Source organism: Protopterus annectens, chromosome 15.part0, assembly GCF_019279795.1.
Source record: "Protopterus annectens isolate FY-2018-M chromosome 15.part0, PAN1.0, whole genome shotgun sequence".
Classification (NCBI taxonomy): Eukaryota; Metazoa; Chordata; order Ceratodontiformes; family Protopteridae; genus Protopterus; species Protopterus annectens.
Window position 1 is genome coordinate 40,234,533 of NC_056749.1, and position 27,310 is coordinate 40,261,842.

Below are 27,310 nucleotides of genomic sequence, written 5' to 3' on the forward strand. Positions count from 1 at the left end.
CTACAGAGTAACCCAAGACTCAAACCTAATGATCTTACTGCACATCTGTAAATTAAATGGGTCTAGGGCTCCCCATTCCCGAAACTTAAATATGGCCTAAGACTTAAATAAGCCATGCTGGAGGGACAGATTTATCTCCTAGTGACTGCCACATCTTTGGAACAGGCTACCAATTTATGGGAAACAGGGCACCTTTATACACTGTTCAAGACGAACCTGGATGAGTGGATGGGGCACCATAAATTCTTAGCAGGGATAGAGCCCACAATCCTCCTAGACATGGGCAGTCATCACTAAATGCAATCTTAGGTATTGACTAATACTTCTAGAGTATTACACTGGGTTGAAATGGCTAGACTTAAAATTACCTCCAGGTTGATAGCCTAGTAATCTCTTTGACCCTATGACCCTAAGTAATAAATTCCCCAAAATTTAAACATCAAAGTCACACTACAGTAAATGTTAGTAGAGCTTTGCTATGTATGTCTCCATCAGTGTTGCTTTTAGTGTTTCAGTGATCATCTGAATTAATTCAGTGGTGTCAGATAGTATTGCTGTCTTACAGTACTTAGCTCTGTAGTTCAAGTCTCTGTCTGGACAACTTGTGTGGAGTCTGACCATCCTTGATGTGTTCATGGGGTTTTTCTCTGGAGTCTGGACATCCTTGTTGTGTTCATGGGTTTTTCTCTGGAGTCTGGACATCCTTGTTGTGTTCATGGGGATTTTCTCTGGGTGCTCTCCATCCCAAAAGGCATTCTGTTGATGAACTGGAGTCCTTCTAAATTGCTCATAGGTATGCATGCCATGTGACAGCTAGTGTGCATGAGTTTCCTGTATTGGGCTAATGCCTCATTCATGATTAGTTCACAATCTTGTACACACTCAATGCCACAAAACAAAATAAAGGCAGAACCAATTAAAAACCCAGTGTCATTATCTATGAGCCAAATCATATACCTGCATTTTGTATTTTAGGATGATAGTTCCTGCCCAATAAACATTCCATTGTTTGCACCCTAAAATACAACCATATCTCTATAGCACAGTTTTGTTAACCTTGGGCAAACCTGTCCCTTCATTCCGATGCTATAGTCATTAATTCATTAGGATACTACCATTTACCCAAAAAGGACTTACACTGACCTTTCTTTTATGTCAACAGCTGTTACTTACTGAAACGCTTGCTATCTTTTCCTCCAGCCAGTTTGTTTTTTGCCAGCTCAAAAAATTCTTTTATCTGTTTCTCATAGAGCTTTTTAAGATTCTCAGCATATACCTGTGGAGAAATAAAAAAGATGTGTTAGACCAAACCTTGGAAGACAAAAGTGATGTAAGTGATACCTATTCAATGAAACACAATGACCGATGTAACTACTTTTCAGAGGTTACCTGTATATTTTGCCACTGATGTCTCTGTTATCCTATTATACCTTTAAGAACACCCGTGAAAAGTCATATCACTTCACAATCACCTGCCTATAATCTGAACAAATTGCCATTACATATGGCTTTATGAAATAAAGCCGATGTATAGACAAAGGAAATGGAATCCATGCAAAACCTTAAAGACAGGAATCCTTAGCAACAAATATCTTGATTACAGAGCTTAACAGGCAACAAACATTGGTGCTAGAATATCAGAAGGCTGTGGGTTCTGTTTTTACCCCACCTGTGCATGGATTAATTTCCAAAATATGACACTGTACTAGAAAGAAAAGGGTGCCGTCCTTCCGGTGAAACATTAAGCCAGGGGTTCATCTATATGAGTCTGTGGGACCTCGTGTGGACGTAAATGACCCCATGGCACAATTTTAAACATATTGCACATGAATTATATCCTTTACATTGTTTACACTCATTGCAACATCATATCTCGTATATCAACACCATTATTTATAGACTCTGTTACTTCACATTTAGAATTTCTCATTGATAATACATCACAAACCTAGTACATCATCTTTCTTTGACAACCATATTTTCATGTGTCCCGTGTTGCTTCTCCCACCATCATGTTCTTATTTCTACCAAACGTCTTCATTCCTTCAGCTTTTATTCTATAATAAGTCTTTGAGTTTTCTCTTTCTCAATACCCAGACTGCAACAAACAATATTTTATCAAAGTTTTCAATTTCCTCATACCCTCTTTCCTTATATTTAATATACAATATAATTTCCATATATACATCTTTAAAACCTTCCCAATTATATTCATTTTTAATTTTTTCCAAAACATTTCATTAATTTTGCATTCTAAAAAACAATGTTTTGAATTTTTTTTCTACCTTACAATCCTAGCATTCTTTTTTTCTTTTGCTTTGCGCATCCTATTTTCTTTAACAGGTAATTTGTTTGATGAAATTCTTAAAAAAATAACCTGCTTTCAAAAAAAAAATGTTTCCTTTTTTTTAATATTATGTCTAATGTATTCTGTTAGATTTTCCATGGGTATACTAAGTAAAACTCTTTTTGTTTTACTTGTTTCCATATTTCTTTATATTTTTATATAACCATTTCCCACAATTTTATTTCTGTCGTTCACAATTATTATAACCCCCCCCCCAAAAATAAAGAAGCATTGATGCTAAAAAAAACAGGATTTTTAGATCAGGCACATTCAGGGTGGTATAGCCTCCCATCCAAGTACTAACCAGGCCTCACCCTGCTTAGCTTCCAAGATAAGACAAGATCAGGGCAAGTGTGCCTGGGACTCGAACCCAGGACCTACAAAGCTTTAGAGCGTCACCCTACCCATTTAGCTACTTGGACAGGATTATGATGTTTTTAATGCTAGTTCCCATTCTTGTTTTTTATTATACGCTATTATCCTTTTAACAGGATTTGGTCTAGAACCCCAGACAACAATTTCAATAACATTTTTAGTAACTTTTTTCCATCTAGATTGCCCAAAATATATGTAGTTAACATACAGACATTTTCATGAATTGATAAATCAAGACTTCTACGTCAACATCTCTTTTATCTATTCCAATTTCCTTTTCCAGTCATATTTTTACACTTCCCAGCTGGAATCCCTAATATACACATTTTGTTCATATTATAATATACGCCAAGCATCTTTACTTCACCAAATCCGTTACTGTTTTTCCTCATTTAGTCTTAACGACTTCCTTAATAACGTTTAAATTCTTATAAAATCTTTTCTCGTGGGATAAACAAAATGGTATCTCAGTTCCTTCTCCCATTTTCTAACATCCTTCATCCATTTCTGATATAAAAGTTTGAAGAATTGCATTCGTTACTAAATCATCCAACGCTCACAACATGGCACCTCTGCTTAACTCTAATCCTTATCCTAGTCAGTTTTGCCAGCCATCCATTCACCATGAATTTTCGTAATATACTTTGTAGAGTTTCCGTTATTTCTGCATGCTTTCTGTGCATGGCCTCGTGATACGTTTTATCCAAAGCCCATCACAGTCGAACCTCATGTTTAGTACCGCCAATGCTGGTAACATCTCTGTCACTCTCTTCCTTTTATACCAAAAACCATCTCCTGTTACCTCATCCGCTACTTTTTGCATTATTTTTAATTATTCTCAAAAAATAGTTATAGATCTCCATTTCTATACATTTCCTTTTCCGGATCATTCTATCACTCCACTTTTTTATTCATTATACAATTTTCTGACCACTTATTTACTACTTCACAAATGACTACTTTTCCTTCCATATTCAACTACTTGTCAAGATACAAGATGGAAGAGCAGTGCAGCAAAGCCACTTTGCGTGTGATCCAGCATCTACTACTCAGGAGGGGGCAGGCTAGAAATGGGGTGGGTATTGTGGTGAGGGAGCGGCTTCAGAAGGCAGTGAGGGATATTGCTAGAATTAGTGTCAGACTTATGGCAATCGGACTCCAGTGTAATGACAGACTGAGATCACAAATACAGCTCTATGCTCCACAGCAGGGGTGTGATAGTGAGGACTGCCTGGGTCCACATGGGTGGGGCAACAGGAATTAGAAAGGAGAAGCCATTCTAGACTTCTGTCTGGCAAATGGCTTGATATAGTAGCTAACACATGCTTCAGAAAGACGATCACACAATAACAATCAAGAGTGTCCAACATGCAACCTACATAGACTTCCTCCCAGTAAGGAAAGGGCACTGGGGTAGAATCAGCAATTGTTATAGTGATCCCCAGTAAAACAGTTGGCCCATAGCATAAACCATTGGCTGCCACAATCAGCTGCAAGCAGTGGCCAGAGAAAGGTCTAAGGTCAACACAGACCAGGCTGAAGACCTGGAAGTTGACTGGAGAGAAAGTACAACAGTTCAAGGAATTACTCAGGGCAGTAGCACCCCAAGAAGAGGAGGAAATAGCTGGACTTGAAGAAGAATGGCGGCGCCTCAAAACAGGATGTGTGAGGACCACAGAACAGATATGTGGCCAAACCAGGTATGGAAATAAGGTACATAAGGAAAGCTGGTGGTGGAATACAGAAGTCCAGCAAGTCATCAAAAGAAAGAAGGAGTGCAGGAAAAAGTGGAAGATAGAAAAGACAGACTAGACTAGGAAGGAATACATGTTGGCTAACAAAGAAGCTAAGAAAGGAGTTGTAATAGGAAAAAAACAGGGCATCACAGGCTCTCTACCAGCTTCTGGAAAGTGACTCAGTAGGTGGCACAAAGAAACTATACCAGGTTGCAAGGCAAAGACAGAAAGATAAAGAAGATAGTCAGACACCCTTCATAAGGGATGGCAGCAACTACCTGCGCACCAGTCCACAGGACATCAAAGGCAGATGGAAGGAGTATTTCCAGCAGCTTCTGAATGAAGAAAACCCCACAGAAGCTGTACTGCCCCAGACACAGCCTGCAATGAGAGAAGAAGAGAAGCCAACCCTAGAAGGAGTAAGAACAGCCCTAAGGAAGATGAAGTCAGGGAAATCAGCAGGCTCAGATGAGGTCATAGCAGATATGATAAAGATGCTGGGTGAGAGAGGGGAGAAATGGCTCCTGAAGGTACTCATAGCTGTGTGGAGAGAAAGGCATACCTCAGATGACTGGAGAATAAGCATACTCATGCCAGTGTACAAGAACAAAGGGGACATCCACAACTATGGGCAGTACAGAGGCATCAAACTCCTATCACACTGCATGAAAGTTCCAGAGAGGGTGATTGATGAATTGATACACAGAGTAGTAGAATGTAAGATGGGAGATGAGCAGTTCAGGATACAGCACAACTGACCCAATGTTTGCAGTGAGACAGATAAATAGTTGTGAAGAAGCTAGAGATGAGGAAAGAGTCCAGCTTGGCATTCCTACATTTGGAGACAGCATATGCCAAGTCCCAAGAAAGCTGATTTGGGCAGTACTGTGGTTGTTCCAAGTCCCAGAAAAACTGGTAGAATTAGTGCAGACTAGACTATGTACAGAGACCCAATGACTCAAGTAAGAACAGTCTTTGGTCTCACAAAGGGGCTCCCAGTGGGAGTGGGTGTACACCAGGGTTCAGCTCTGAACCCACTGCTGTTCATACTGGTGATGGACTACATTAGCAAACAGGTAGGAGGGGACAGATCAACAAAGTGCTGTATGCAGATGATGTGGCAGTACAGGCCAACTCCAACCAAAAACTTCAGCAAAGGATAGGAGAATGGAAAGGTAAACTGAAGGCAGATGGGATGAAACTAAGCACAGATAAGACACTGGTAATGACAGCTAATTTGGGAAATCAAAAGAAGCTAAGAACTGAGAAAGAAGGACAAATAATGGAACAGCTTCAAGTATCTGGGAGGGGCGGTTAAGGAGAAGGGACGTTTGAATGAAGAGGTCAAAGCTAGGGTCAGAGGGGATGAGCCAAGTGGCATAGCATCTCAGGTGTAGTGAATGACAGAGGAATGCCAAAGAAGCTGAAAAGTAAGGTGTACAAGACAGTGTTGTGACCAGTCCTACTGTATGGTACAGAAACCTGGGCAGTAAAGGCCGAGCAGATGAAGACCCTTGATAGAAATGAAGTGCCTGAGTAGGGTGGTAGGATGCACACTGTGGGACAGATGAAGAAATGAGGACATAAGAGCAGAAGCCAATGTAGCTCAAATTGCAGAAAAGATCAAAGAGAACAGATTATGGTGGTTTGGGGACGTGCAGAAAAGCAGAGGACAATCTGGTGAAGAAGATTTGGGACAGACAGGAAGAAGGTAAGAGGAAATGAGAACATCCAGCAAAGAGGTGGATGGGTTGTGTGAGAGAAGATCTGCTACACCCAGGCATGAGTGTCGAAGAAGGCAGGATTGTGGTACTAAATCAAGAGGGATGGTGCTAGTTAACACGATACCCCCACCCCATGTAGAAAATGGGAAGAAGGGGGCTGATGATGATGATGATGATGATTCAACTGCTTATAAGACTCCTAACTCGATTCATTACGGTGCTGATCCTTTTTTTATTCTTTTATTTCCATTCCATCTCTTCCGTTGTGATCTCCTTCTCTTATTCTTCATTAGTACTTTCTGATATGTGTGACAATTCAGCCTTGTTCCCCAAAGTCTCTTTTCACACATTTTATTAACAAATCATTGCTCTACTTTTATTATCTCTTTTTGTGCATAGCTTGTCTCACCCTTCATTAGACAACGCATCCGTTCTTCCTTCTTTTATTCGTGCCTGTTTTCCTAGATAATGTGACATTTTCTTCTTCTTTCACTTTAAAAGGAACCTTTGCTACATAACAACTTTTCTTTCTTTTTACTTTTTCAAGTTTCTTTCTATTTCTCTTACCCCATTCTCCTCTTAATCTCTAGTTGAAGGTTTTGCAATACTTCTTTAGTCTCTTTGCTGTGTTCCTTTTTATTCAACTTTCTACCATCAGAGACACTTTCTTATACTTTTCTTTGTACAGCACCTACCAAACAGACCAACTTTTATAAAAATTGTCACTGTCATACTTTCTTCCTATAATTTCTTATTTCTCACTTTTATTTTTTCAATGATTTTAACTTCACAAGTTAACACTTTATTTCTTTTCCTTATTATGATTTTATTTTCACCTACTCTTGCCAATATGGCTGTATGATCAGTCAATTCAGCCATCGCCACACCGCCTTCTATTTCTTGTCTTTTCTTTTCCTGCCTGAAGATCATTATACAACTTCCTTTAACACCTTCTCATATTGCACTCATTTCCCCCTCTCTTACTTAAATTGCAGTTCAAGTCTCTTACCTTAACTATAAACATATTAACCAACATATATATTTAAACACCAGACAGTTTTCTGGCTGTACATTTCATGGATTGTTACTCCTCTTTCCCATTTTCTAACATCACACATCCTGATTGGTATTAATATCATAACATTCAGTGTTTTTTCATTTTTTTACCAAATCTCTATACCTGCGCATATATAATTTCTTACATACTTTACAATACTGTTTTCCCATACATCCCCAGTCCTGGCCCTTTTCTCTTTTTTTAGTACACCTTGTATCTAATAAAGATATACTTTCCACCTTAATCTTCTGACACCATTGAATTACAGTTATCTAATCTCATTTCTAATACTACTCACATTAGCAGATATTAACATATCCCTTTAGTGTTTTTGTTTCTTTTTACCCCAAGTTTAAATTTCCTTTTCTTCACCTTACCCTTTCTCCAATTGTTCTTTCATGATTTTGTTCTTACTGTTGTCAGCAATGTATTGACCTGTCTTACTATATTTCTGCTTAGCTTCTTGCCATACTATGTGAAAATGTCCATGTATGTATTGTATTTCTATCCATTCTATATATTCCTTCATTGCACGTCATGTAATTACTTCAGAAGTACGTATACTTAAAATGTGATCTGTGTTTATCTTTCTTCTTACTATTTGTTTACTTAAACTTTTTTTGGCAGCTTTTCTGCTTGGGTCTCTGCTGAAAAAGGGATTCTAAGAACCCAGACAGACTAACCCGGTTAACAAATGTAAAAATAAATACATGATAAATACATTGTTATTTTCCTGTATCAGAACCACCTTCTTCTCACTTTGATTTAGTAACAATGTTTCTTTTATATTTACATTTTCTATTCTTCATTCTTTGCTGCTGTTTTCACTGATCTCTTCAGCTTGGCTCTTGTCCTGTAACTTAATAACATTTGCCGTTACACTTCCTACATTTAAGTTCACAATTTTTCGTTGTGTGTCTGTTTCCTCCACATTATCTACATCTTTGTTTATCACAAGCCTATATGCCTACATTATTCTCAAAAAAAAAAAACAGCCTTTGGCTTGCCCCAATATCTTACAGTCCCCCGTTTTCTATTACATTTCTATTGCATATTCCCTCCTGTAACATTTAATGCTATAAACACTTACCACCCTAGTCCAAACATGTCTATTATCATATTTTTTATATTGTGCACATCTTTAGAAATGCATAAAATATGTAATCTCAATTAGTTCAATATCAGCAGTTTTGAATTGCAACTGTATTTTATTTTGAGGCTGTAGTCCAGTATATATGTATATCTGTACTGTTGTCCACATGTATGATTTGGCAAGATTTTTATGCCAGATGCCCTTCCTGATGCAACCCTCCCCATTTATTTGGGCTTGGGATCTGAACAAAGAAATGCACTGGCTTGTGCATCCCCAGTGGCTGGGTTAGAGAAGAAGAAGTGGGATTATCAGAGAGATGAAGAAAGTAGGCAGGAGTATAAGGAGATGAGGTGCCTGGCAGAGAGAGAGGTGGCGAAGGCTAAGGATAAGGCATATGGGGAGTTGTATGAAAGGTTGGACACTAAGGAGGGAGAAAAGGACCTGTACCAATTGGCTAGACAGAGGGACCGAGCTGGGAAGGATGTGTAGCAGGTAAAGGTGATAAAGGATAATGAGGGAAACATACTCACAAGCGAGGAGAGTATGTTGAGGAGATGGAAAGAATACTTTGAAGGGTTGTTGAATGAAGAGAATGAGAGGGAGAGAAGGTTGGATGATGTACGGATAGTGAATCATGAAGTGCAGTGGATTAGCAAGTAGGAAGTAAGGATAGCTATGAAGAGGATGAAGAATGGAAAGGCTGTTGGTCCAGATGACATACCTGTGGGAGCATGGAGGTGTTTAGGTGAAATGGCAGTGGAGTTTTTAACTAGATTGTTTAATGAAATCTTGGAAAGTGAGAGGATGCCTGAGGAATGGAGAAAAAGTGTTTTGGTACCGATTTTTAAGAATAAGGGTGATGTGCAGATCTGTAGTAACTATAGAGGGATTAAATTGATCAGTCACAGCATGAAGTTATGGGAAAGAGTAGTGGAAGGTAGGTTAAGAAGGGACGTGATGATTAGTGATCAGCAGTATGGTTTCATGCCAGGAAAGAGCACTACAGATGCAATGTTTGCTCTGAGAGTGTTGTTGGAGAAGTACAGAGAAGGTCAGAAGGAGTTTCATTGTGTCTTTTTGGACTTAGAGAAAGCATATGACAGGGTAGCGAGGAGTTGTGGTATTGTATGAGGAAGTCAGGAGTATCAGAGAAGTATGTAAGAGTGGTACAGGATATGTACAAGGGTAGTGTGACAGCAGTGAGGTCTGCGGTGGTAGTGATGATTGCGTTTAAGGTGGAGGTGGGATTACATCAAGGATCAGCTCTGAGTCCTTTCTTATTTGCAATGGTGATGGACAGGTTGACAGACAAGATCAGACAGGAGTCCCTGTGGACTATGATGTTTCCAGATGACATTGTGATCTGTAGTGAGATTAGGGAACAGGTGGAGGAGACCCTGGAGAGGTGGAGATATGCTCTAGAGAGAAGAGGAATGAAGGTCAGCAGGACTAAGACAGAATATATGTGTGTGAATGAGAGGGAGGATAGACGAATGGTGAGGATGCAGGGAGTAGAGGTGGTGAAAGTGGATGAGTTTAAATACTTGGGATCAACAGTTCAGAGTACTGGTGAGTGTGGAAGAGAGGTGAAGAAGAGAGTACAGGCAGGATAGAATAGGTGTAGAAGAGTGTCAGGAGTGATTTGTGACAGACGATTACCAGTAAGAGTGAAAGGGAAGGTCTACAAGAGGGTAGTGAGATCAGCTATGTTATATAAAAAGCCTCATTGTACTTAATGTGTTGATAGTTTCCCACTGCTAGTTGGTTTCTTTGTATTAGCCCCGCTACACTTGCCCTCGCTCCACTCAGGCTCGCTCCGCACCCCACCCTGCCCCCAAATACTTCCCGCCCCTAGATGTGCTAAATTTATAGCCACAACTGCCACTCCCTTAATTATAGAACCAATCAGCAATGGTTAGACCCAGCCTAGCCACAGCACCCTCCCTCTTTCTCTACTCTACCCTCCCCTCATCTACTACCCTCCCACCCCCATTCTTAAACAATTGTAAGTTGTAAAACCTCTTCAATGTCTCTACAAGCCTCAACCCCACCTTTCAATTCAAAGCCCTCCTACCACCTTTTACCCATGCTGATAATTACGTATTTTATCACAGCTTATGAATATCTCCCTCTTCCAGGCTCCCACTACCCCAGATCACAGACCAATACTCATGCTCTTTCACATAACTTTAATCACCCACTACTCCCCCTCCCTTCCAACTCCCATATTACAATAACTCAACAGCTCATTTGAGTCAGTTATGTTAACCCTAGAACTAAACACTACTACAAACTATTATTCAGACTTTAAAAACTAATAATTTGTTCTCAACGTAACCTCACAATGGATGGGGACATCCACCCCAACCCAGGACCAACCCCATCAGAAGCATGCAACCCAATATATAATATCCCCTCTATCCTGCAAAACTTAAACATCTGCTCTACCTCTCTCCTCATCTGCCACCTAAACATCCGAAGCCTAAATAATAAAATCCAATACCTGCATGTCCTCTTAGCAGTACACTCCCCAGATATACTATGTCTTACAGAAACCTGGCTTAAGCCACCCACCACTGACAATGAAGTTACTCCTTCAGGTTACAATATAATATGACTGGACCGCACCTCAAAGAAGGGAGGCGGGGTAGCTGTCTTATATAAATCTTCAATTAATGTAACTATTTCCAGCTCTCCACAAGTTCCTCAAGCTGATAAAGCTGAAATACTCTTTACAAAACTACAAATTAACTAGCATAAATCTATAAACATCGGCTGCATTTATATCCCACCTGGCAACAACACCAATATCCTTGAAGACATTCTGCAGTGGCTGTCCATAAACTCCCCACAAGAAACTATTGTTTTAGGTAACTTTTATATAGACTGGAACATCTGCTCCTCAGACTTCCCCACTACCTACATAACTCTATATGGTTTCTCCTAAGTCATAACCTCCACCACCAGAACTAGTAAGCCCAATAACAAAGAAAGCATACTAGATTGGATTCTCATTAATAACCCTCCCCAAATGTATAAGGCAGGCACCCAACCTGAGGAAATAAGTGGTCACCTCCTAACATATATACTCAGACAAAAAATGATATCCCTCAAATACCTAGCTTCAGAACTATCAGGAACAATACGAGCTTCAATCAAACCAAATTCCAATGAGAACTTCAAACGTGTAACTGGAATAGAATAAAACTACTCCCACTAGACGAGGCAGTATCACACTTTAACTCCACATTTCTTACAATCCTTAATCATGTGCACACCCAGACCATCAGAACAAAGAAAAAAGTAGCACAGTGGCTGTCCGAAGAAACTAGACAAAAATCATGAATAGAAATAAAGCCTGGTCATCTTAGAAAACCAATAAAAACCCTAAGGATCAACTAATATATAAACAGCTAAGAAATGATACTAAGATGTCTATAATGTTAGACAAAAAAGACAAAATTTTGGTCCAGCTTAAACAATCTTCTCCATCCAGGTAATACTACTACCCCTACCCCTGCGTCTATCCTCTAAAAACCTCCAGAAAATATTACCAACACCTTTTTTACAAAAACTATACAGTCCCTTGCCAACCATCTAGGCCCCAACAACCTAGACCCTATTAACCCCATATCCAATACCCACACATCCTTTAACTTTCAACTGTACCAACAGCATTTATCTGATCCTTAATCAAGAAACAGAAACCCACCACCCTTTCAGCAGACCTAGTCCTGGCTGAATATCTTCAAAAGGCTGCACATGCAATAGCGTATCCCATCTCAATATTAATGAACAGAACCATCTCTGAAGCATATATCCCCTCCATCTGGAACATTTCCTGTGTAATTCCTCTCCACAAAGGGGTAACTCCACTGACCTATCAAATTACCGGCCCATCGCCATTCTGTCCCCCTCTGGCTAAAATTATAGAAAAATTCTGTCCCCCTCTGGCTAAAATTATGGAAAAATGTATCCACAAGCAACTCCTTCATTATCTCAATTTGCACAAACTCCTAGCTCCCTCCCAGCATGGATTTAGACCCCACCATAGTACCACCACAGCCCTTCTATCCTTCTCTCAGACAATAAATCAAATCTGTAATAATAATACGCCCTCCTCTGCTGTCTTTCTTGACCTGTCTAAGGCATTTGATATGGTAAACCACCAGCTACTCATTCAAACACTAAAACCTCTTGCCATAGACAGCCTCGTAAATATGCTGGTTTCAGTCCTACCTAAGTGGCAGACAACAAGCTGTGCTATGGAAGGACAGCCTTTCCTCCCTACTGCCAGTCACTCTTGGAGGTCCTCAAGGGTCTATACTAGGACCTCTCCTATTTTCCATCTTAATTAATGATCTTCATACAGTCATCCCCAAAGTAACCTGCATTCAATATGCAGATGACTCTACCCTAATCTGTTCTGCCACCTCCCCATTAGACCGGCAGACCTTAACCCAAAATACTTTCAATGTAGTAGAAAACCGGCTCACTGACAGGCATCTTCTATTAAATCCAAATAAAACAAAACTGCTGCTCTTAACCCCCACATGGAAAGCTATGCTCCCATCATTTACCATAACATCCAATAATGGCACAATAATTTCCCCAGAAAGTAATACAAAACTGTTAGGTGTAATTGTTGACAATAACCTTAAGTTTGACGCTCACATCGACAAACCCATTAAAACAGTCAACAAAAAGCTAGGATCTCTATATAGAATTAAGGCATTTCAAACCCCAACTGCTGGGACAGTTATTGCCCGAACACATTTACTGTCAACCCTTCTTTATGCCTCCCCAATCTATACAAACCTGAGTAAATCTGACCTCAATAAACTCAATAGCTGCTACAATAACATAGCCAGATTTGCCACAGGCTCAGCATATAGAACCCACCACTGTATTAACCTATGATCTCTAGGCTGGCTAGAGTTTCCCTCTCAAATCCAGTATAATCAATTAATAATAGCCCACAAAGTCCTCCATCAGCCCGAAAGCACACCTATACTCAAAAATATAATAATCCCTTACAGTAACCTAAAAGCTCTCTGGTCTTCTGACAAAATACTGGCACAAACTGATAAATCTAAAAACTCAGTAGGTGATTCATTGTTTTGTAACTCTGTTGGAACAATCTGGAATCGGCTCCCTGCCGAACTTACAGCAAACCAGACTTAACCAATTTAAAACATCTCTCAAAAAATTCCTGAAAAGTCACTGGCTGTGCCCCTGTACCAGCCCTGACTAACCAGCTCTCCACTCTCTTCACTACCTGGCTCTATGTAAAATAGTCAGTGTTTCAGACTTAGTCTCATTCTCATATGTATTGTACTACTGAATGACATGCTACCTTTTTCAGCCTTGCACCACTAAAAATGTCTAAGTTCGAACAAGAAAACTACAATGTTAAGTTTAAGTATGTATGTATTCCAAGTATGCATATAATCCTATAATTCTGTACTGCTATCTATATGTGACTGTATAAAACTGCTACTGTTTAACTCTTATGTAACTATCCACATGTGGAGCTTTTCTCCCTGGGCCTTCGCTGAAAATGGACCTGTGTCCAGTCGGACTATCCTCGTTAACAAATGTAAAATAAAATAAATAAATAAAAAATATGGGTTGGAGACGGTGGCATAGATAAAAAGGCAGGAGTCAGAGCTGGACGTGGCAGAGTTAAAGATGTTAAGATTTGCACTGGGTGTGACGAGGGTGGACAGGATTAGGAATCCATATATTAGAGGATCAGCCCAGGTTGGAAGGTTTGGAGACAAAGCCAGAGAGGCAAGATTACATTGGTTTGGACATGTGCTGAGGAGGGATGCTGAGTATATTGGAGAAAAGATGCTAAGGATGAAACTGCCAGGTAACAGGAAAAGAGGAACACCTAAGATAAGGTTTATGGATGTGGTGAGAGAGGACATGCATGGTTGGTGTGGCAGAGCAAGATGCAGAGGACAGGAAGAAATGGAAACAGATGATCTGCTGTGGTGACCCCTAACGGGAGCAGCCAAAAGAAGAAGTCCAGTATACATATATATATATATATATATATATATATATATATATATATATATATATATATGTTGCATGGGGTTGTTTTTTTTTGCCATCTTCATTCATAACCTTTTCTAATAACCCACATGTTTCAAAAATCACTTCACAGATGTCCCCAGACCACAAAAATACTAATATTGTTATGTTAAGCTTTTCTATCACAAAATCAGACTGACTGAGGCGTACTAAACTCTTTAACTTAACAACTCTGTGAATTATTTGTAGCCATTGCAGTGTGCAGTGATACAGAGAAATATACTTATGGATGCACACAAATCACCTATCACCTTATTACAATTCAATGGATAATGTCAATCATATTCCTAAAAAATCAGTTTTAAGTTATTCACTCAGTTATTTTATTTGTATTTTTTATATTAATAAGTTGGCTGGAATGCACTGGGTTATTTGACATTGTGCACATCTTTGAAGTGGTAAAAACGAAGTGAAGGAGAAAGATGAAAAAAATAATTACGAAAATAATGTGTTTACCTTTTATTTATTTATTTATTTGAAATATGATAACCGGGTAAGTGGACTAGTCAATTGGACATTTTCAGCCATGACCTAGGCTCCAGGGGAGCAAATACACTAAAAACTAAAGTTATAAAAATAAAAATACATCATACAAGAATAAAAATGCTTAAGAAAAGTATTTACAGTATTTACAAGGTGGAGATCTCTCAGTAGATTGATACTTATATGAAGTACTTTTAAATATTTCAGTTACAGTAAGTCGAGCAGCTCACAGCAACTTGTTTAGTGATATGAAATTTCAGGCAGCTTCTTCTAGTAGCTATCCCTCCAGTTTAGCCTTGAAACATACAATGTTATTTGAGAATGCTATTCTAGCAATAGTTGACTTCATTATGCTAGCCCTAGTTTAATGAATGTCCTAAATATTATGGAAGTAAAAAACATGGCACATATGAGAATGTATTTCTCTCTGTAGCAAAAATCTGGAACCACTTCCCCTGTTAAATAAGACAGGTAGACAAACATCATGGATTCCAAACATTTCTACAGTTAACACCTGCAAAATAAGTCATTGTGCTCAAGCACTATCCCAGACAAAAAACCTCATGTATCAGTCTAAAGTCTAACATTAAAGTTACACTCCCTTTACATAACCTTTCTGTATCCTATACATACACATGTAACAAAGTTGCACTCCCTTTACCTAACCTTTCTGTACCATATACTTACACATGAAACAAAGTTACACTCCCTTTACCCAACCTTTCTGTACCATATACTTACACATGTAACAGAGTTACACCCCCTTTACTTATCCTTTCTGTACCCTATACTTACACACGTAACAAAGTTACACTACCTTTACCTAACCTTTCTGTACCTTATACTTATAGATAAGCTCACCAGCTTATACTTATAGATAAGCTCACCAGCTTAAATATAAACCCCTATGTCACTAGACGGATTGCAAACTGGCTCAAGGACAGAACCCACATGGTTAGAATTGCTGGAGCCATGTCAGACTCCAAACCAGTTACAAGTGGTGTCCCACAAGGCTCAGTCCTGGGACCTCTCTTGTTCGGTATATATTTCTCGGAGGTACAGGCCAACACGGAAGGACTGTGGCTGACCAAGTTTGCAGATGACTGCAAACTGGGCGCCATAATCGACTCTCCAGCCGACACAAGCATCCTCCAAAAGGGCCTCATAGAAACAGACAACTGGTGCCAGAGCCATGGCCTCAAGCTAAATGCCAAAAGTGTATAGTCATCCCTTTGGCAAAAACAAAGTGCCCACAAATTACCACATAGGTGGAAATCCATTAAGTACAGAAGAAGTAATTAGGGACCTGGGGACCCAAGTTGATAGTAATCTCTCATTTGACAACCACGTGGCCAAAGTGGTTAGAAAAACATTTTATATAGCCCACCTAATCATGAAGGGATTCACAACTAGATCAGGGAGGTCATCGTGCCTCTTTACTCATCCCTCATCAGGCCCATAATTGAGTACAATGTCACTTTTGGGATGTACCTTACCAGACACCTGCAGCAACTGGAAAGACCCCAAAACTACCTCACCAAGAGGATCAAAGGGCTCAAACAGATGCCATATGCTGCCCGGTTAAAGAAACTCCAGCTCTACTCAGTGGCATACCGCCTGTTCAGAGGCGATCTGTGCCTGACGTATAAAGCCATGTCCAACCAGGAATTAATGGACATGCTACACCTCAGAAAATCCAAATCCCATCGAGCTACGCACTCGAGAGACTTGAACCTCAGCACTGAAATAAATAGGACATGCTGGAGGGACAGATTCATAACCCAGAGGCTCCCTTCACTCTGGAATAAAATCCCATTCCAGGTTAGGCAGAGTCCCTCATTGACTCTCTTCAAGAGGAATCTTGATGAGTGGATGGGAGATCGTAGGTTTACCCCGGGTATCACTTCTGTGTCACTGTTAGACAGAGGCACAGTATACTAACCTCGAAAAAGGGCATAGCAAAATAAATTTAAAATGGGTGGTGAAAGCCAAACACATTCTGGCTAGGCTTATAAATGCCCTAGGGCAGATAGCCTAGTATGAACCTATGAACCTATGAACCTATACTTACACATGTAACAAAGTTACACTCCCTTTACCTAACATTTCTGCACCCTATACTTCCACATGCAACAAAGTTACACTCCCTTTACTTAACCTTTCTGTACCCTATACTTACACATGTAACAAAGTTACACTTCCTTTACCTAACCTTTCTCTATCTTATACTTACACATGTAACAAAGTTACACTCACTTTACTTGAGCTTTCTGTACTGTATACTTACACATGTAACAAAGTTACACTCCCTTTACCTAACCTTTCTGTATCCCATACTTACACATGTAACAATGTTACACTCCCTTTACTTAACCCTTCTGTACCCCATACTTACACATGTAAAAAACTCACACTCCCTTTACTTAACCTTTCTGCACCCCATACTTACACATGTAACATAGTAACACTCCCTTTACCTAACCTTTCTGTACTCTATAGTTACACTCCCTTTACCTAACCTTTCTATACCCTATACTTACACATGTAAAAAAGTTACACTCCCTTTACCTAACCTTTCTCTAACCTATAATTACACATGCAACAAAGTTACAATCCCTTACCTAACCTTTCTGTACCCTATACTTACACATGTAACAAAGTTACACTGCCTTTACATAACCTTTCTGTACCCTATACATACACATGTAACAAAATTACACTCCCTTTACTTAACCTTTCTGTACCTTATACTTACACATGTAAAAAAGTTACACTCCCTTTACCTAACCTCTCCGTACCCTATACTTACACAAGTAACAAAGTTACACTCCCTTTACTTAACCTTTCTGTACCTTATACTTACACATGTAACAAAGTTACACTCCCTTTACTTAGCCTTTCTGTAGCCTATACTTACACATGTAACAAAGTTACTCTCCCTTTATTTAACCTTTCTATACCTTATACTTAAACATGTAACAAAGTTACACTCCTTTACTTAACCTTTCTGTACCCCATACTTACACATGTAACAGAGTTACACCACCTTTACTTAACCTTTCTCTACCCCATACTTACACATATAACAAAGTTACACTCCCTTTAACTAACTTTTCTGTACCCTATACTGACACATGTAACAAAGTTACACTCTCTTTACCTACCCTTTCTGTACCCTATACTTACATATGTAACAAAGTTACACTGCCTTTACTTAACCTTTCTGTACCCCATACCTACACATATAACAAAGTTACACTACCTTTACCTAACCTTTCTGTACCCTATACGTACATATGTAACAAAGTTACACCCCTTTATGTAACCTTTCTGTACCCTATCCATACACATGTAACAAAGTTACACTCCCTTTACTTAGTCTTTCTGTACCCTATACTTACACGTGTAACAAAGTTACATTCCCTTTAGTTAACCTTTCTGTACCAAATACTTACACATGTAACAAAGTTACACCCCCATTACCTAAATTTCTGTACCTTATACTTACACATGTAACAAAGTTACACTCCTTTACTTAACCATTCTGTACCCTATACTTACACATGTAACAAAGTTACACTTTCTTTACTTAACCCTTCTGTACCCCATATTTACACATGTAACAAAGTTACACTCCCTTTACTTAGCATTTCTGTACCGTATACTTACACATGTAATAAAGTTCACCCCCTTTAGTTAACCTGTCTGTACCCTATACTTACACATCAAAGTTACACTCCCTTTACCTAACCTTTTTGTACCTTATACTTACACATTTAACAAAGTTACATTCCCTTTACTTAGACTTTCTGTACCCTATACGTACACATGTAACGAAGTTACACTCCCTTTACCTAACCTCTCTGTACCCTATACCTACACATGTAAGAAAGTTACACTCCCTTTACCTAACCTTTCTGCACCCTATACTTACACATATAACAAAGTTACACTCCCTTTACTTAACCTTTCTGTACCCTATACTTATACATGTAACAAAGTTACACCCGCTTTACTTAATCCTTCTGTACCCTATACTTACAGGTAACACAGTTACACTCACTTTACTTAACCTTTCTGTACCCTATTCTTATGCATGTAACAAATTACACTCCCTTTTTCTAACCTTTCTGTAGCCCATACTTACACATGTAACAAAGTTACACTCCCTTTACTTAATCTTTCCGTACCCCACACTTCCCCATGTAACAAAGTTACAGTCCCTTTACCTAACCTTTCTGTACCCTATACTTACACATCTAACAAAGTTGCACTCCCTTTACTTAACCCTTCTGTGCCCTATACTTAAACATGTAACAAAGTTACACTCCCTTTACTTAGCCTTTCTGTACCCTATACTTACACATGTAACAAAGTTACACTCCCTTTACTTACCATTTCTGTATCATGTACTTATACATGTAACAGTTACACTCCCTTTACTTAACCCTTCTGTACCCAATAGATACACATGTAACAAAGTTACATTCCCTTTACTTCATCTTTGTGTACATTATACTTACACATGTAACAAAGTTACACTCCCTGTAGTTAGCCTTTCTGTATCCTATACTTACACATGTAACAAAGTTACACTGCCTTTACTTAACCTTTCTGTACCCCATACTTACACATGTAACAGAGTTACACCACCTTTACTTATCCTTTCTGTACCCTATACTTATACATCTAACAAAGTTACACTCCCTTTTCTTAACCCTTTTGTACCATATACTTACATGTAACAAAGTTACACTCCCTTTACTTTGCCTTTCTGTACCCTATACTTACACATGTAACAAAGTTACACTCCCTTTACCTAACCTTTCTGTACCTTATACTTACACATGTAACAAAGTTACATTCCCTTTACATAACCTTTCTGTACCCTAAACTTACACATGTAACAAAGTTACACTCACTTTACTAAGCCTTTCTGTACCCTTTACTTACACATGTAACAAAGTTACACTCCCTTTACTTACCCTTTCTGTACCCTATACTTACAAATGTAACAAAGTTACATTCCCTTTACTTAAGCTTTCTGTACCGTTTACTTACACATGCAACAAAGTAACACCCCCTTTACTTAACGTTCTGTAGCATATACTTAGACATGTACCAAAGTTAAACTACCTTAACTTAACCTTTCTGTACCCTATACTTACAGGTGTAACAAAGTTACACTCCCTTTACTTAACCTTTCTGTACCCCATACTTCCCCATGTAACAAAGTTACACACCCTTTACTTAACCTTTCTGTACCCTATACTTACACATGTAACAAAGTTACACTCCCTTTACCTAACCTTTCTGTACCCCGTACTCTCTTTACTTCACCTATCTGTACCCTATAATTATGCATGTAACAAAGTTACACTCCCTTTACTTACCCTTTCTGTAGCCTATACCCACACGTAACAAAGTTACACAGCCTTTACTTAACCTTTCTGTACCCCATACTTACACATGTAACAGAGTTATACCACCTTTACTTATCCTTTCTGTACCGTATACTTATAAATCAAACAAAGTTACACTCCCATTACTTAGCCCTTCTGTACCATATACTTACACATGTAAAAAAGTTACACTCCCTTTACTTAACCTTTCTGTACCCTATTCTTATGCATGTAACCAAGTTACACCCCCTTTACTTAGTCTTTCTGTACCCTATACTTACATATGTAACTAAGTTACGTTCCCTTTACATAACCTTTCTGTACAATAAACTTGCACATGTAACAAAGTTACACTCACTTTACTTAGCCTTTCTGTACCCTATACTTACACATGTAACAAAGTTACACTCCCTTTACCTAACCTTTCTGAACCCTATACTTACACATGTAACAAAGTTACACTCTCTTTACCTAACCTTTCTGTACCCTATACTTACAGATTTAACAAAGTTACACCCCCTTTACCTAACCTTTCTGTACCCTATACTTACACATGTAACAAAGTTACACTCCTTTACTTAACCTTTCTGTACCATATACTTACACATGTAACAAAGTTACACTCCCTTTACTTAACCTTTCTGTACCCTATACTTATACATGTAACAAAGTTACAGCCCCTTTACTTAATCCTCCGGTACCCTATACTTACACATTTAACAAAGTTACACTCACTTTACTTAACCTTCATGTACCCTATTCTTATGCATGTAACAAAGTTTCACTCCCTTTTTCTAACCTTTCTGTACCCCATACTTACACATGTAACAAAGTTACACTCCCTTTACTTAACCTTTCCGTACCCAACACTTCCCCATGTAACAAAGTTACACACCCTTTACTTAGCATTTCTGTACCCTATACTTACACACGTAACAAAGATACACTGCCTTTACATAACCTTTCTGTACATTATACTTACACATGTAACAAAGTTACACTCCATTTACTTAACCTTTCTGTACCCCATACTTACACATGTAACAGAGTTATACCACCTTTACTTATCCTTTCTGTACCCTGTACTTATACATCTAACAAAGATACACTCCCTTTACTTAGCCCTTCTGTACCATATACTTACAGATGTAAAAATGTTACACTCCCTTTTCTTTGCCTTTCTGTACCCTATACTTACACATTTAACAGAGTTACAATCCCTTTTACTAACCTTTCTGTACCTTAGTTACACATGTAACAAAGTTACATTCCCTTTACATAACCTTTCTGTACCCTAAACTTACACATGTAACAAAGTTACACTCACTTTACTAAGCCTTTCTGTACCCTTTAATTACACATGTAACAAAGTTACACTCACTTTACTTAACCTTTCTGTACAATATACTTACACATGTAACAATGTTACACTCCCTTTACTTAGCCTTTCTGTACCCTATCCAAAATGAAGGAGGTAAATACGCCACAACTATCGAAGCAAACCAGGTAGACAAACGTAAAAGATAAAACCCTTTATTCAACAGAAGTAAGCGCTTTCACATCACATAGAATGCTTCATCAGACTTTAACAGAACAAAGAAAGCTCATTCCATTTAAAGAAGCACCAATAACACACCTTCCCCATGTCACATGTGTTCCACCATTCATTTTAAAAGGCATAGGAAGAAAAAAATATATATATATAAATATACATTAAATATGTACAAAAAATATAGATATATGTGTACTAGAAATATACATAAAAATATACATAAAAACACATATAAAAACACATATAAAGGCATACTAAGCATACAAGTATAGCTTAATGTTTAAATGGCCTATCTAATAAAAAAGGGTTTCAATGATAACTTATCATTGAGACCATGACCTTTATCTGCAGCCTCCGTTCTCTCTGTTTTATTTCCAATATTGCCTAACCTCTCTGTCTCTAACAACTGTCCTATAACCATGAATCTAAATACATGTGTAATGTCATTCTGCAGAGTGTGCTTAGCCAGGGCATTTCCCTCATTCTCCCTGTGGATAGCGTAAAGATGCTCCCTAACTCTTTCCCTCAATGTCCTATTAGTTTTACCTACGTAAAAACATTGACACTTTTTACAAGTAGCCAAATAAATCACATTCCTCGATTTACAGTCTGCATACTCATTGAATTCATATCTGACCCCAGTGTCAGGATGTATAAAAACATAGGAATTCATTATATATCCACACTGATTGCAAGTACGACAGGCATAAGTGCCCTTCCTCTGTGAAGTAACCTTATTCATAGGTACCTTACCGTAACAAAGCATCCGTTTGAGGGACTTAGTATTTTTATAACTAAAGGCCGGTCTCTCACCAACTAAATCCTTAATACCATCATCCAACTGCAGGATGTTCCAATGTCTCATAATAATATTGACAATGGATGTGTTATTATTAGTAAAAGGAATAACTACCCTTCTTCTATCTCCTTTCTTTTCAATAGGTCGCTTATAGGTATTTCCATTCTGCTTAATATATGGTAGTCCAGTCTGCTCACGTTCTATATCATCCTTTAGATGAAAATCATTACTACGATAGCCTCTATCCATAAAATCACGTTCTATAGCTACAACTGCTTCTGAAAAAACTTGATCGTCACTAGTTATATGTGAATAACGTTTTATTTGGTTCCTGACAATATTCTTGTGTACATGTGGCGGGTGCATGCTACTTCTATGCAGGATAGCATTTCTCCTACATGGTTTCTTAAACACTTTTGTCTCAAAAACACCATCACATTTACTCAATGTGACATCTAGGAAGTCTATTTTATCCTGTGAAACTGTGCTAGTTAGTGTAAGAAAAGTGGTAGTTCCATTTATATAGGTAACAAAATCTTCTAAACTTTCTAGATCACCTCCCCAAAACAAGAAAACGTCATCAACAAAACGTTTATAGCATTTAATATACTTAGAAAAAATCATATGTTCCAAAACATAGGCACTCTCCCAATAGGCTAACACTAGATTAGCATAAGAGTTGGCACACGAGGTGCCCATGGCTACACCTTTAATCTGAAGATAGTAATCACTATCAAAGGTAAACACATTATAGTTAAGAACCATTTCTAATAGCATCGTAATCCTTATAACCTGACTATTGTTTAACCCTTTACTAATTAAATATAACCTTAAATAATCTAAACCTATTTCATTGGGGATACAGGTAAAGAGAGACACTACATTCAGTGTTGCCATGTAATCTAACTCTCCTATAGTTTTATCTTCATTGAAGGGTGCTAAGGTTTCTAAAAACTGTTTTGTGTCACGTAACACAGATTCCGTAGAGTCTACTATAGGTCTCAACTTCTTCTCTAAATAAATTGACATAGTCTCTGTCAACCAGCCTCTACCCGACACTATTGGTCTAAGGGGAGGATCAACCATGGTCTTATGTATCTTAGGAAGACCTCTAATGGTTGGTATCACGGGTTTCTCAATTAAAAAATACTTATATAGATCATTATCAATAATGCCACACATCAGCATGTCATATAGATCTGCATGCACTGTTTTAATTAATTTATCTAAATCTAATCTAGTCAGCTTCCTATAGGTAGTTTCATCTGAGAGCATCTCTAACATAGTGTTATTATAAAAGCTGGTATCAAGTAATACAGTAGCTCCCCCTTTATCAGCTGGTCTTACTACTACGTCTGTATTATTCTGTAAACCCTGTAACACTAACTTTTCACTTCTGGAAACATTATAAAAATCTGGTTTAACTTTATTCCCCTCAAAAAGTTTCAAAAAATCATTACTACAAGTTTTTTCAAAACTATCAAGTAATGGATGTAGAGTAGGAGTATAAACAGATGTTTTTTTAAACAACATAGTGTCAGCATTCATCATATCATATTTACCAAACTGTAAACCAAGTGCAACATTTCTAGTAAAACATTTAATGTCCACTACTAGGTTACTTGCATCAACTCCTTGTGAGGGAATAAAAGACAGACCTCTATTGAGTATTTTCCTCTCACTGTCTGACAATATGTGTGTAGATAAATTAACAATCAAGTCCTCACTACAGGTTTCAGGGCTTTCTTTTGAAACTCGAACTGCCCTCCAGACATTTTCCCCTTCCTGGTTCCTTGTTGAGGAGTCCAATTATGCCTTTGATCCGGACGAAAAGGGAGTGGAAAACGAAGTACCCTATACTTACACATTTAAAAAAGTTAACCTCCCTTTACCTAACCTTTCTGTACCCTATACTTACATATGCAACTAAGTTACATTCCCTTTACATAACCTTTCTGTACCCTAAACTTACACATGTAACAAAGTTACACTCACTTTACTTAGCCTTTCTGTACCCTATACTTACACATGTAACAAAGTTACACACCCTTTACTTAACCTTTCTGTACCCTAAACTTAAACATGTAACAAAGTTAAAAACAAAAAATAATGCTCACTACACTCTGTTCGCCTGATAATAAACAAGACTTGTAAAATACAACAAAAAAACAGGCTTAAATAGTGGGAAGTATACTTGCTATGTTCGATTCAAGTCAGTCACAGGAGGTAACCAAATGTTCCACAAAAGAAGCAGCTGTAACCTATAAACAGCTTTACTTTGCGAATTCTTAATCCAAAAAAAGAGTCAAAATCACCATGGAGTGTTCATTCGAACCTACTCATCCACTGGGCAATAGCTTGTAGAAAAAACACGCAACCAGCATGTAAAAATAAATCCAAGCGTCCAGTAGAAACCACGTTTATTAAAGTAATTAAAACACAGGGCTAGCGCTTTCAACGAATCTTCATCAGGCCACTAACAAACAAACATACTAGCATCCCTTTTATAGCAAAATGCTAAAGTCAAATACTGATGTCACATCCTGTTTAGGCATGCTGAAGTCAACTCTGATGTCACATCCTGTTATACATAAAATATTTAAACTGACATCACTTTTATAGTAAAACGCTTCAAACAACTCTGATACCACATCCTACTAAATATAAAATATTATATAATATATTTTAAAATGTTTTAAATTGTTTAAAATGTTTAAAATATATATGCAGACATTTTGTAAACAGTGTACAATAGAGATGTTCTAAAATGACATTTCACCCCACTTTAACTGCTGCTGCATGTAACATTCAAGATGTTTTAAAATATTTTAAAATATCTATGTAACCATCTCATAGACAGTATGCAGCGAATAAAGTGTTTCACAATTACATACTATCTTCCTATGAATCCTGCTACTTATATGCATACTAGTAACAAAAATGGCACGCATGTTTAGTGTTTAATAATGAGCGATAAAATCCCATTTGAAACACTTGTATGTATAAATGCATGCTTAAAATAGGGATCAAATTAATAAAGATATTAATATCTACACATAAGCTATTTAGCATAATTATAAATGCACAAAAATGATCATTCAAAAGACTACATCTAAAATTTGTACAGCGTGTGCTTCTAAATATCTTAATATCTGTGACAGCATAAATCATTCAAAACAGATATGTGCACACGCAAAGATGTTGATAACAACGATATTATAAACATAAAAATATATTTGAGACTAAATGTGCAAAATCAGATGAAATGTGTGCTGGATGAAAGAGGAACACATGGTATATCAGCATCATTCATAACAATGGGCCCCAATAAGCCTGCAGAGCAAAATAACAGCGACAATGATGGAGACAGAAATGGAAAAATGTAAGGTATAAAAATATGGTAAATAGGGAAGTAACCAGAAATTAATAAGGGGTAGCAAAGGGGTGAAAAGCTTCAATGAAATTTCCTAGCTTTGAGTATAGGTTTGATGGAGACTCTGTCATTGAGGCCTGGGTACAAATCAGCCCTAAGCCTGATGATCCATTTGGCCTCTATCTGTTCCGTGGTGTTGAAAATATCTCCTCTTCTACGAGATGAAGTGAGATTACACTCACTTTTCTTAGCCTTTCTGTACCCTATACTTACAGATGTAACAAAGTTACACACCCTTTACTTAACCTTTCTGTACCCTATACTTACACATGTAACAAAGTTACAATCCCTTTACCTAACCTTTCTCAACCCTATACTTACACATGTAACAAAGTTACACACCCTTTACCTAACCTTTCTGTACTCTATACTTACAGATTTAACAAAGTTACACCCCCTTTACCTAACCTTTCTGTACCCTATACTTACACATGTAAGAAAAGTAAACTCCCTTTACTTAACCTTTCTGTACCCTATACTTATACATGTAACAAAGTTACACCCCCTTTACTTAATCCTTCTGTACCCTATACTTACACATGTAACAAAGTTACACTCCCTTTACTTAACCTTTCTGTACCCCATATTTAAACATGTAACAGAGTTACACCACCTTTACTTATCCTTTCTATACCCTATACTTATACATCTAACAAATTTACACTCCCTTTACTTAACCCTTCTGTACCAAATACTTACACATGTAACAAAGTTACACTCCCTTTACCTAACCTTTCTGTACCTTATACTTACACATGTAACAAAGTTACATTCCCTTTACATAACCTTTCTGTACCCTAAACTTACACATGTAACAAAGTTACACTCACTTTACTAAGCCTTTCTGTAACCTTTACTTACACATGTAACAAAGTTACCCTCACTTTACTTAACCCTTGTGTACCATATACTTACACATGCAACAAAGTTACACTCCCTTTACTTACCCTTTCTGTACCCTATACTTATACATGTAATAAAGTTAGACTCCCTTTTCCTAACCTTTTTTATCCTATACTTACACATGTAATAAAGATACACTCCCTTTACTTAAGCTTTCTGTACCATATACTTACACATGCAACAAAGTAACACCCCCTTTACTTAACCTTTCTGTACCATATACTTAGACATGTAACAAAGTTAAACTCCTTTAACTTAACCTTTTTGTACCGTATACTTACAGGTGTAACAAAGTTACACTCCC

The 27,310-nt window shown here is 37.9% G+C and overlaps 1 protein-coding gene across 1 annotated transcript in view; it reads right to left on the reverse strand.

Moving 5' to 3' along the window:
• LOC122790051 (exocyst complex component 1-like) overlaps window positions 1-27,310 on the reverse strand; it is a gene marked incomplete in the record, with an annotated part of 2,315,969 nt that overhangs the window by 804,446 nt on the left and 1,484,213 nt on the right. Inside the window, 1 exon segment of the mRNA XM_044057618.1 lies at window positions 1,174-1,276. Within this exon segment, the coding sequence (XP_043913553.1) occupies window positions 1,174-1,276 (103 nt within the window).